Source organism: Tympanuchus pallidicinctus, unplaced genomic scaffold (assembly GCF_026119805.1).
Source record: "Tympanuchus pallidicinctus isolate F22 unplaced genomic scaffold, pur_lepc_1.0 scaffold14, whole genome shotgun sequence".
Lineage (NCBI taxonomy): Eukaryota > Metazoa > Chordata > Aves > Galliformes > Phasianidae > Tympanuchus > Tympanuchus pallidicinctus.
In genome coordinates, this window is record NW_026294659.1 from 2,458,769 (window position 1) to 2,471,432 (window position 12,664).

General features: G+C 36.2%; 1 protein-coding gene across 3 annotated transcripts in view; it reads right to left on the bottom strand.

Moving 5' to 3' along the window:
* RPS6KA3 (ribosomal protein S6 kinase A3) overlaps window positions 1-12,664 on the bottom strand; it is a 70,546-nt gene that overhangs the window by 40,877 nt on the left and 17,005 nt on the right. Inside the window, exon 1 of one of the 3 annotated variants that reach the window (XM_052673757.1) lies at window positions 6,664-6,717. The exons of the other annotated variants lie outside the window; for them this stretch is intronic. Within the exon in view, the coding sequence (XP_052529717.1) occupies window positions 6,664-6,702 (39 nt within the window). The 5' untranslated portion in view covers window positions 6,703-6,717. Of the gene's footprint in view, window positions 1-6,663; window positions 6,718-12,664 lie in introns of those variants that run through there. 3 annotated transcript variants of the gene reach the window in all.

The window sequence follows — 12,664 nt, forward strand, 5'->3', positions numbered from 1 at the left end:
AAAGCATTTAGTCCCTTAGTTTTATGTAAAAAAAAAAGAAAAAGACGACAAACAATCAAGTATAATTTAAAATAATTTTAAAAAATACTTCACTGTGTTCTGATGCAGAGTCATCTGCAAAGAAAAAGCTCTGAATCATCTGAATGGATGTCATAGGAATGGATTTATCCCCTTACTCATATTAGGGAGAGGAAAGCTAACAGGAGTAAGCAACATTAGCACATGGAAATACCATAGGCATCTATCCTGCTGTGTCTAAAGTTACTGGTTTCAGATTCTTGAATAAATGCATAAGGACAGTGTGAACATGGAGAGTGACAGACACTTGGCAAAAGTTCCAAAACACTGCAATGTAATCCAGAAATGTAGCAAGACAGACCTTACTTGGTAAGCTGGGTAAGAATTAGATGCAAATTTAATTTGAAAAGAACAAAGAATAAGCTCTTGTGGCACTTAAGGAACATTTACTTAGAAAAGGTATCCCTGGAAGACAGATTTCTCCTTTTCTGGGTACTCAAAATTGTGTGAACATGAGTAGGAATATTTTAAACACAATTAGTTCTTCACTCATTGTGAAGGTAATGAGTAAGACCTGGATACACATCTATACTGGAAGTGCAAGTAAGAATTATGAACACCCTACACTAAAAGGAAAAAGCAGCAGCTATCTCAGAAATGTGAAGTTTTACAGCCATAATACAACACAATAGTATATTTCTATTGCCCTTACGCATACGCATAGGTGACTTTTAATGGCTGCAAAGTCATTAAGTGATATCAATCTAGAAAGGCAAGAAAAATTACAGGGAAACATTTACAGCTTAAGACACCAAAAGCACTGAGGTCAAATAGAACGTGACTCAAAGCAAACCAGCCCCACCCTGAGCAGAAAGGCTGACTGCCGTGTCTCTTCTCAACTTCAGTGAAATTACACTGAAATCAAAGGAAATACAGAAAGCCAATCAAAACCAAGCCAATCCAAACACCACATCTCTAACAAAAGAGCTGCGCGTACAAAGAGACTGAGGTGAGGGGAGGGTGGGGGTTGTTAATTTCACTGACAGTGTGGGTGTTTTAAAAATGTATTTGTTGCAGAAGAACAACATTTTTTTTTATTTTTTTTTTTTTTACAATACCTAGAGCAAAGACATGTATATGTAGCATGCATATGAGGAGTGCCTATAGATAATACTTTCTGAAAGAACATTCCGTTTGTATTTAGCATGTTAAATTGTTCAGTTTCAAAAGAAATAGCATCACAATTCTGGCTCTGATGCCTGTTATTGTAGAAAATGGGTGTTCTAGTTGATAAAAAAAAAAAAATAATAAAGGGAATAGCAGCAGTTAAAGGCTAAAAGAAAGAAAGCTCCATTACTGTACCCCAAATTCCCCAGAATTCTATCAAATCAGAAACACCTCCAAACGTTTTTTCTTACTAAAAAAAATTCAGATATGGATTTAGAAAATTCCACACACGTTCCCACTGTAAGAAATACAGGATGAATTACTATATTGTATCTTGAGTTCTTTGCATCGGAAAGGGAAAATTTAAGATAACACACAACATCCGTATTTGGTTAAGAAAAGGGACAGCAGTGTCTGCAAAACATGGCTACGTGTTTGTTTGCTCTCCCAGGAAACTAATACTGCTTAGATGTAGGTGAAAATCTCCTCAGAGCTGCAGTGAATTTCAGCTGGCAGGCAGCTAAGTACTGATCAAATAAACTGCCTTCTGCATGCTTGCTGACTGTACAAAATGCATGAATACACCACCAAACCTGTAACACTTATTCAGATAATACTTATAACTGTAACATTTCTTCAGATAAACGATTTCATAGTGAGAGGAAGTAAAAGGCCACATCCCCTTCTGTATCTATTAGAGATGGAGGTTATGAGATAACTGGCATAAAGGCGCAAGGATAAGATGTTAATCCTCACACTTACTTTAAATAAATCGTAACATGTGAATCCAGAATATGTAAGCCATGGTAAGTAACTACTGGAGAAATACATTTCAGTGCTCACACTTCTCCTTCCAACAGATCCACAATTCTCCTTTATCTGTTAGTTCTGTTCTACCCTTTTAATTTGAGTTAAGAAGGTACAATTAGAAGCATCTTCTGCGCGCAGTTACTTACAGACTTTGCTATGACTTAATTTGTTGGTTAAACTAACCCTTATTTTCTTATCTCCTAGCCTTGTGCTTATACCTTTCTGAACCATGGTTTTTTTTGTTTTGTTTTTCCACACATTTAACTGCTCATGTCATTTGGAAGCCCTTGAATTCACACCTAGACACAATAACGATGGACTTGCTTTATGCTATATATGAAGCCACAGCTTTGCACTATTTCAAGCCAATATCTGCCAGACTGAACCTACAGGAATTTGGATACACAGGCCCTGTCCGCAAGGCTGTATGCAGCCGAGTGGTAAGCTGTACTGCTGTCAGGTCCCAATTGGTCATCACTTTCCAAAGTATCTGTATTCCCCCCACCCCCTCCCCACCCTCCCAAATTGCAAAACTATTTGTTTGTAACACACAATTCAGCACTTAATTGTGTCAGTATTGGTACCTTCAGTGCGCCTTCTAGGACACTATTAATACAGGAAGAACTGCTGGTGAGATTCCAAACTTTTCAGGAACTCTTCCATTAATGTTTTCTATTCAAAATAATACTTTAGAATTGATTACAATTCATTTCATACAATATGGTTATTTTGTATAATTTGTGGTAATTTATGCAAGTGAGAGAGCCAGTATTACCATTAGAGAAGTTCATGCTTCTGGAAACACAACTTCCATACAGCAAGGATTGGAAGGAGAAAATCTTTCTGCTAGCTTCAGACACAATTAAGTCAGATTGATACTGCCAATGTTGGTGAATATCCCTCCAACATCAGCCATGTTTTCAGATAAATCAGTCTTAAAAGAAATTTAAAATGTAAGTTACTGAATCAAAGAAAAATATTCCAAGAATATTAAAATACTATTTTTTTCTAATAAGAAAATAACCATTTCTAACACTGTAAATGGCAGTTTAAAGTGCACTTGCCTGTAATAATGTTCAATTAACGTATTTGATTGCGCTTATAACTTAACTAACCAAAACAAAACAAAAAAAAACAACGCTGTACTGGTTCATATTACTTTCATATTACTGACTCCTCAATTTCCAAAAAAGCAAATCCAAACAGTAAAGAGCTAATGGCATCTTTTCCACTTCAAAGTTGAGCAGCAGCAAAAAGATTGCTTTTGGCAGCTCTTGCTTGTAAATATTAGTTTAAGATACAGAGATTCTTCCATCTTCCCTATGGAAGTAGCAGCTTCCTTCTTACCACATCAATCTTTTCCAGGAAAGCTTTGCTTCTTCTGGACATAGGATCGTTTTTGAGGCATATGAATATTCAGAGGGGATGAATACACAAAAAAATGGATTTCCCAGTAAGTTACTGAACGCTGCTCAACCACTGGTGGAAGTTTCCTTTTACTACTACATTAACTTTCATTGTGCTTATCAGCATTCAGCCAACATGATGATATTTGGCAATACATTTTTCTGATTGTCACAGGCAAAATAGTGCTGAATGTCATAATTTAACACTCAGTATTTCATAAGTGGTTTCTATGATATTAAGCCTTGATTCTAAAGTTACATAAAGCTGTTTAGTAAGGACAGCAAGCTTATTGGATATCAAGTGATTTTAAAAGGATGACTCAACATTGGCCCAGCTCCCCAGCTCACATACATAACTTCCTTTTCCTCCCCTCCCTTGAGTCAGGAAGTGTCCTAGATGCACTTACTTTCCTAACTTGTTTTGGATGTAGGATGAATTTTCATCGTTATCTGAAGAAATATGAATTACACATTTGGATGGAAAAAATGGATCAGCAAACTGAAAACTAAAGCTTTTTTTTTTTTTTTTTTTTTAACCTTCTGTATTAAAACTTATGGAAATCTATGCTAAATTAAAAATGGGAAAGAGAGTACCATGCTAGCTATTTTAAAAATTTCAGGCACGTTCTACATACATTCACACATACTGTGTTATATTCCCACCTCTAACTCCCAAACTACTCTTTAAAAAAAAAAAATAAATAAAAACCCTGCACGTTCAACAGCTGTTTCACAATCTCCTATCACTCAGTGAACAACATCACTGAGATAAGCCAATGCATAAAAGCATTTCTTATACTTGTCATTAATATCGAAAACTGAAATAACTTCACAAGTAATGGTTACTTAAATGTTTGTAAGCATATGATTGCTTGAAAAAGCTTGAAAAAGTTGGTTAAAGTTGCTGCTAGTGTAGAGTAATTATTCTAATATATCAGAAAGCAGAATATGGTCCCGTTTAAAATTAAATTAAGCTGCTTTAAGCATATTGTGTATATATACACCAGCAGCCAGAAATGCAAGAAAAGTGAGGCAAGCTGTAGTTAACACTAATATTTGTAGTCAGAAACACAGCTTTCCCCACAATTTTTGTCTGTGTTTCTTTAAGGTAAGAAAACTCGTTCACAGTATAAGAAAACCTGATTTCAGCTGACAGTACATTACTTGTTGCAGATGACATCTATTATTTTACCTGACAGAAAATATGATTTCCTAAACGTAAACTATATTAGCAAATGTTTAAGTTCACATTTGTTTTATTTTCTTTCTTTTTAAATTGTTAGGTGTCCAAGATTAAAAACAAACAACACAAAAAACAATGCACAGAGATAATAAAATTACTGTACTAATGCCCTTTGTCTTTACTCTCTATACCTTCTGTTCTTTTCCATTCCTATTTTCTTGAGTACTACAACAATTTTACAGTCTCAGAGGATGTCTATATCCAAATTTGTTTCAGGTAGCCAACTCATTCACCTAATGAAAACCACAGACCAGGTTGCTGAGATCAAACTCCTCCAGTTCTTTTGGTGTTACAGATGAAGCAAGATAGCAGTCTGAAGAACGAGTCCCACCTCAGAGCACTGAGTCAACGGACAGATGAGAAAGCCCTCTGGATACTCTGGTACACTCTGAAAATACTTTTCCTCCTTGGAATGAAAGTACAAAGGCTAGGACAGTGCTCCTTCCTTCCCAAAGGAACTGTGAGTAGTTCAGCAGGTAAAGCCATAGAGATGAGGAATTTCTCATCAAAATCAAAAGCCTGACGCTGCCACCAAAAACAGTTTTGTAATATAATTCTTCTTTGATCAAACACCACAAAATTATCTCATGAACCAGGCTGTGCATGTCAGCATTGGAAAAAAATACTCATTGGGTGGAACTTTCATTTCCCAGTAACTTTGATACAAGCTTTGTTCCTACTTTGTAAGCATTTAAGTGCACTGCAATTTTTAAAAATATGGAAAGTTTTAAAAGTCATCTGTTTTTAAAAATCCATGAACATATTTAGCACTAAACTACAAGTATGAATCTTGTTTTTATTCAATAGTATATTCTAAAATTTGTAGTCTGAAAACCCTTCAACTGTCCAGCATTTTAAAAATCAACAGTTTTAAAGACAATATAGCTTAGAATTTTCTAAGGAGGAAAATTTCTTGGAGACTTCTAAGAAATATCCTGCAAATTGCACATTGAAAAGAGCTACACTTCAAGTTGGTAAAAGTTTATTTCTCAGGGTTTTCTTCTAAAACGCTGTATGTACAGTATCCTATATTCTATTGTTTTACAACTCATGTCCATTTCAGTGTTTCAGTTACAGCTAGGAAATTAAACTTCAGTTTCTAACACTTATTGCAAAGCTTAAAGCAGTAGATAGGCTACTAAATGCTGAATTACTACCCCTTTGATTCACAAATTAATACATCTACATCGCCTATGGTGTTAAAACAGTACACAAGAATGTTCTACACAAAAAAAAAAAAAAAAAAAAAGATTTACAGGAGGATAAACATGAAAATTGATTTAAGTTTCAGAGATAAAATGCTCAAACACACTGCACTACATTTACATGTATCATTAAAAAATTATGGAAGCATGCAGGATAATACAGTTCTGCACTAGACATTTTCTTAACTTAAAACACCTTTTATGTTTAAAAGTACGTACAGTTTATCTTGCTGAGCAAATTCAATGTCTGCTATGCCTAAATTACCATTTAAAGACAAATTAACCATAATAATAACACAAGCATCTATTCTTAACGATGTTGTAAGTATTAAGTTTAAGATGCTGATGAGCTTTACTCAACAAATAATGAGCTCATACAATTAAAAGTATCACATATAATGTAAAAATTTAAATAATCACTAAACTTTAATTTAAAAAAAAAAAAGAACATTTTAAATAAAACCAGATTACCAGTGAGAAAACTTAAGACATAGCTAAGCTCTGGACATAGACATAGACCTCTGGAGAAAACAGTAAGTTCCACAGCATTCTCATGGAGTAAAAAGTCGCCAGTAAGGTTAAATTATCAGCAGGTACCTTAGAAACTTGTACAAAATACAAGCAGAATACAAATTCCTTCCCGCTCCCCCCTCCCTTTTTCTCTTTTTAAAGGAAAAGAATATACAAAGGCTCTGTATACAGACAGTGCTGACCCCAAAGCCATGAAAAACTGAAACTACTTTGATATCAGGAGCTTAAACTCTACTTACACGCTAATATATTTTCCCCCTTTAAGAAAAGGAACTAAGCTCACCCGAACAGAACGAGCACGCAGAGCCAGAAACTTAAACATGACTAAGAAACCATGATGTTTAGGTTTTCTGACTGAGCAATCCTAAGTCTAGCAGGGAAGACCAACCCTAGCGTTTTTTTTTTTTGCTGTGACCAGCTGTTCCGGCAATTAGAAAATTTCCTGTCAGGCAAGTTAGCCACAGATGGGGGGTGGGGCAAGAGAAGGGGGGAAAAAAGGTCAGAAAAAAAGAAATTGATTTTTCTTCCTCTGGTAAAGAAAAATGGGGCAGCAGGGGTACTCATGTTGCTGATGCTGTAGAGATCAGAACAGGAAACTTAAGCAGATCGTCTGATAGCAACATGTTGTTGCAGATGTTATTTATTCCTCGTTCCCAGGAAAGAACAAAAAAGATCAGCATCTATTTCAGAAATCAAGCTAGTAAGCCATGTACCACTGCTTAAGCAGAGTAGCAACTACTTTAAGACCTGCATGTGATTTTTGTATTTTTACGGGTTTTAGTTCCATTGCACAAACTGCTATCTTTCTGACATCAATGCAAAGAACGTGGTAAGCTTTTACTTCATGGCTATGCTTTCTATAATTGTTAGGGGGCCAAGCCGACTTTGCAAAGCCCTCTGAAATCCTGCACACAAAACCTAAACAGAAATTAATTGAACTGGATTGCCCAGCTTGAGTGTCTGACTCAAGCACAAATATTACAATGCTCTGTAGCAACTAAGTTCTTCAAAGTGTTTGCACACTGAATGTTTCTAGAAATCAGAATCTAATTGGATTCAATAGTTGGGTCTCTCTCTACATTTAGTACCTCAGTTACTGTTTTGCATACTGACAACTTAAGTATCTTCAGCACTGACCTTTATTAAAAGGAATGAACTAGAATATGGAGCAAAGCTACTTTTCCTCAAGCAATAAGTAAATAAATGCAAATAATGACATTTAAGCAGCAGCAAATACAAGTGCTCAGCCATAAGCAGAGCCAGGTGATTCCATTTAGTGAATCCATACCAATGGGTACAAAGCAAAACACTGCACTCCTTCCTGCCAGGAACATTAAAACAAATAGACCTTCAAACTACCTCCCTTGACTGGGTTATAACAGGATCACTGCAATTTTTTTTTTTAGATTTTAATTCCTCTTCAAAAGACAAAATAAGTAAATCATTGGCTGTAAGCAAAAGAACATGCTGTTTGCCAATATATACCACATCCTGGTATCAGTTTCTAGCTTTGCCTTTAAACCTGGATTATATATATATTTACTCCAGCACAACAGAAAATCCTATTGCCAACATACAGAAAGAGACAAAATAAAGATTCCTCATCTCTGGCTTTATCAGGACCTCAAAAACAAAAAATGTGGTTTTTAGAAAAAAAAAAAAACAACAAAACCAAAAACACACCACCACATTCTCTTTTCTCTGGATCTTCATTTACACTACATCCACAAGGACAGCTCCTCAAATGTTATGTACTGAATTGTGAATTACACAAACATGCACTAACCACTTCTTCACCTTGAGTCCTCCGTTACAGTGTGCTTTTTACAGACCCAGTGTATTACAGCCTGCATGGGATAAAGCAGCCTCTACTACAGCAGCAGTAACGCAGCATGAAAAATGATTCAATCTTTGCTTTGGGATAAACAAGGCTCCTTGAATGCTAGGAGGTTACATGAGGATTTCAAGTATTTCATAAATGATACAAAAACTACCTGAAGCTTTCCTCTCTGCTTTAAATCCCCAGTGATTTCCCCCTCAAAAGCTCCAGTATGTGAGGAATTACAGATTAATAGCAATGTGGATATTTACACTGTGAAGAATAAAAAGGTTACTTCAAGCTTGTACTGTCAAACGTGACTGCAATAACAGAAGTCATCAGGAGTCTCCTGATCACTACATTTAGGTCTAAGGTAGCATGGATTGCTAAAAGCAGAAATGGAGAGTAAGTGGTGGGCCCTACGCTAATTACAAAGTTCATTAAAGCTGAGAACACAGCATGAGTATATAACCATTTTCTTCTCTTTCCTAGCAAGTGCATATATGTACAGCACTACAGATAAACTGCGTCTTCTAAGGGTGACAGAACCAGGGCATTTCAACTGCAACACTTCTACAATTACTGACTGCTGCTCCCCAAACCTATTATCTGACCTCCCAGCAAAGCACAAAGCACAGAGCCCAGGGGTCAGTGGGGTTACCTCATAACAATAGTTCTCCTATAACTGGCTTGGGTCTACAGCAGGTGGAAGAAATTTCTTGCTTTCTGGGAGAATAAAGCCTGTGTGATTCCCAAAGAGCACTACCAGCCAACCAGAAACATTAAGATATATGCTACGTAATTCATTTTGAGAACCTCTGAGAAGAAAGCTTGTTCTTTTAAATCTTCCTTCATATGAGGAGACAGGTTAGAAAGCAGCAGTGGCCAAAAAGGGAAGTTTGCGATAACAAGTATAAACTGCTCCAGCAAATTGCTCCACTAACCTTGAAGTCTTGATAACTTTTTGTATTATACATGCTTATCAAGAAACCATAGTGCCCCCAAATCAAAAGGGATTTGTTATGTCTATCAGTGCCTGCTGAATTCAACTGCAGGTAAGATTAAAGAAAATGTACAGATCTCACTCACACAAAGCATTTCGTCTTCCAGAACAGAAGTGTAAAGTGTTGGTTTTTTTCCCCCCCTCCTACCCTTCTCTTCTTCTGTGCTTTTAATTTGGATGCTCTGAACTTAGAGAAACTGTCCTAAGACTTGCTGTCCAAACACTCAGGGGTAAGAGGATCCCAGCTTCCACAGAGACTGGGAGAGCTGAAAGATGCTGGAAGAACTCTGCACAATATGGAAGTTCATAAGTCCTATTGAAACGAGCACGCACACTGCAGTTGGACACCCACTTTTGCACATAACCAGAAAAACCTGAAACTAAGTGGAATAATTCATTACGTGAATCAACCTATATCCTATATCCTCAGACTGAGAAGCATAATAACACATATCCTTTTTATAATGATAGAAAAGCAAGGGTCTACAGTATGGATTGCCTTCAATTATCTGAAGAAAAAAAAATGAAAAACCCTCACTTGAAGAAGGTTAGTAGATGAGATACAGACAGTCACCTCCCTCAGTTTTAAGAAGCTGAATAATATACTTATCTTCATAACAAACACATTTGTATAGCCAAAGAAGAAATATTAGACAAATAAGAGGGTGTGGCAGTTTCCATCTGCTAGTTTACAGGCTTTTCAGGGCTACCATCTGTTTTGTCTCCATGTAAGAAGTGGGTTGATTTTTAATGTTGCTTACAGGCTCAAATTATTCAATTTTCTGATCAAAACCCAGAAATTACACTACCCGAGACACCAAGTGTAGAGAAAGGCCACTCTCATCAATGCTTTCAAGTGGTTGTATTCACAACACCCTTAGGAGAAGAACAAATGTTTTGAGGCGTTTGCCTTCTCTGTACAGGTTTGACATATAAATTAACTTTTCAGATTAAGAGCTTCGTACCGTTTACAAGGATGCTGTAACTTATGTAAGGTCCACTAAATCCGTTCTTATATCAGTATGATGTGTGCACTTCAATATAAGAATCTAGCACCAACAGAAACAAAACCCCTCTGCCTTTTACAAGGGAAAATTTGAACACAGAGAAGGCAATGACTGCACTTCATTTTTTGAAGACATGAAATAATAACTTCATAGCATACCTCTTCTCTCAGCAAAACTGCAAAAATATTTAAAGGTCACTGCACTGCTACTGATGACATAGCCATTGTTTCAGCTAATATTAACTAGGGGTTAGGTCTATAAATATTGAAAAATCCCACCCACAATGGTATACACATCCTGTAAGTTCAAATGCTTTCAAATCTTTCTGTTAAGCTATGCTTTTTTTTATTTTATTTTTTTCCAAATTACTTCACTTTAATGTTCTTACCTTATATTATTTTCTTGGCTGGTGACCATAATTGAGATTGCCCCAGATTACTCTGGTTTTCACATTACAGCTTGAGTTATGGGAAGCATGGGAGAACAACACATGATCACGGAAATTTTCAGGGTACATTTTTATTTGTTCATGAGTTTCCAGTATTTTCTATAAGGCTTCTGATTCTAACCTTAATTCTTATACATACATGCATGTATACATATATATGCACAATGGAGAATCTCAGAATTATTACTACATATAATGGACAGTTACAAGTTCAGAAATTAGATAAACTATTTTGCCCACACATTTTTTTAATGCATCTTTAAGCTTTTTTCTAAAGATCTTATTATCCTCATAACCTTTTCTATTAAAAAACTGTTACACAAAGACAACAGCTACTGAAATTTAGCTTTTCATCATCCAGATCAGCATATTTTAAGACTGTTTCATGCTTCACTTCCACTTAATTTTACATATATGTTATAATTCTTATTTAACAGTGGGGTTTTGTTTAAAGTTATACCAAAGCATAGAAGAAAAAGTCAAGTGAAGTATTACACAGCCACTACCACTGGAGACAGTGTTTACTTTTTCCATCGCAGTTGTTAGTGCCTGAATTATTTCCACCCTGGACTGTACTAAAAACACAAAAACAAACCAGTAATCTTCAGTTCCAGCAAGCTATCGTGCAGAAATGTGTGCCAGCTTTTCCTGAAGCTTACAAAGAACTACTGCAACTTTTCACAAATGTTTGTATCCTAATATTTCTGTATTTTCAGTAATTGTGCTTAAGCGAGTGCAATGATGAAGCATTAGATCTACCAGTGCTTCAACCACGATCAAATTGAATCTAGATTTAAAAAGCAGTAAAGCATGCATCATGATGGAAAGAACTCAAAGCATTTAATTTGTTTAACTAACTTAATCTCTATGGATATAGAAATAAAGAAAGTAATGGTACATAGCACAAAAGCAAGAAAGGTAGCAAGTAAAAGGCTTTAAACTGCTTCCCTTCTTTCAGTAGTCTCCTATCAGGTCATACTTTAGCCAGTTTTTTATTTGTTCTTACATTTATTTCCTGCTGAAGGTTCCCAGGTTACTTCCAACATTCAACAGATAAAAAATGTTGACAAAAGTTATAAAGCCAGATATAACAAAGACAGTATTCTACCAGCATATTATCCAAACACTTAACACAGCAAAAGGGGGCAGTATTTTCAATTTTTCACCCCTCTTCTCATTCCACAGAACAATGGCAATTCTGTCCTGAAGACATGCACATGTCACACAGCCATGAGAATATTCTGTCTTCTGATGTGGCATACAAGAACCTTTCACACCTCCACTGAGGTAGCACTGCAATTGCTGACAGCCAAAGACTTGCTTCCAGCTGTAACTGAGCAGTGGGAAAAAAAGCACCAAAAATTGTTTGTTTGTATTTTTTAAATCACTATTGATAATCATTTACTCACCACCACCTAGAAATAAATGAAAAAAACAACTGGTCTAAGGAATTGAACTGCTAAGGCAACCTTAAATACCTTGAGCATCACAGAAAGAATATTAGATAAATATTTTTTAGTGGTCGCTATTATGTTTAAATAGTTTGCTCTGTCTCCTAAGAAGCATCAGTTTGGAAGCATTTGAAGAAAATAGAGGAAATTACCTGGAAGTAATCCTGCAATTAGCAAACCTGAAAGAGAAACCCAATGGCTGAGGTGAGGTAACCTGGGCTGACTGATGCCCACTAAGCCATGTTCTCACTTCCCCTCCTCAACAGGAGAGAGAAGAAAATAAGATGTGAAAAAGTCTGTCGGTTGAGATAAAGGCCAGGAAATCACCAACCACTGTCACGGGCAAAACACACTCTGCCCAGGGAGGATCTATTTACTGTCAAGTAAAAATACAGTAGGATAAGAAGAAATAAAGACAAAACTAAAACCACCTTCCTTCCACTCCCACTTCTTCCCAGGCTTAGCTTTACACCTTTACTGCTGTTCAGGGACCAGGGGGAAGAGATAGAGAAAGCATAGGAGGATGAGTTTTCAACATTTTGTCTTTGCCTGTCCT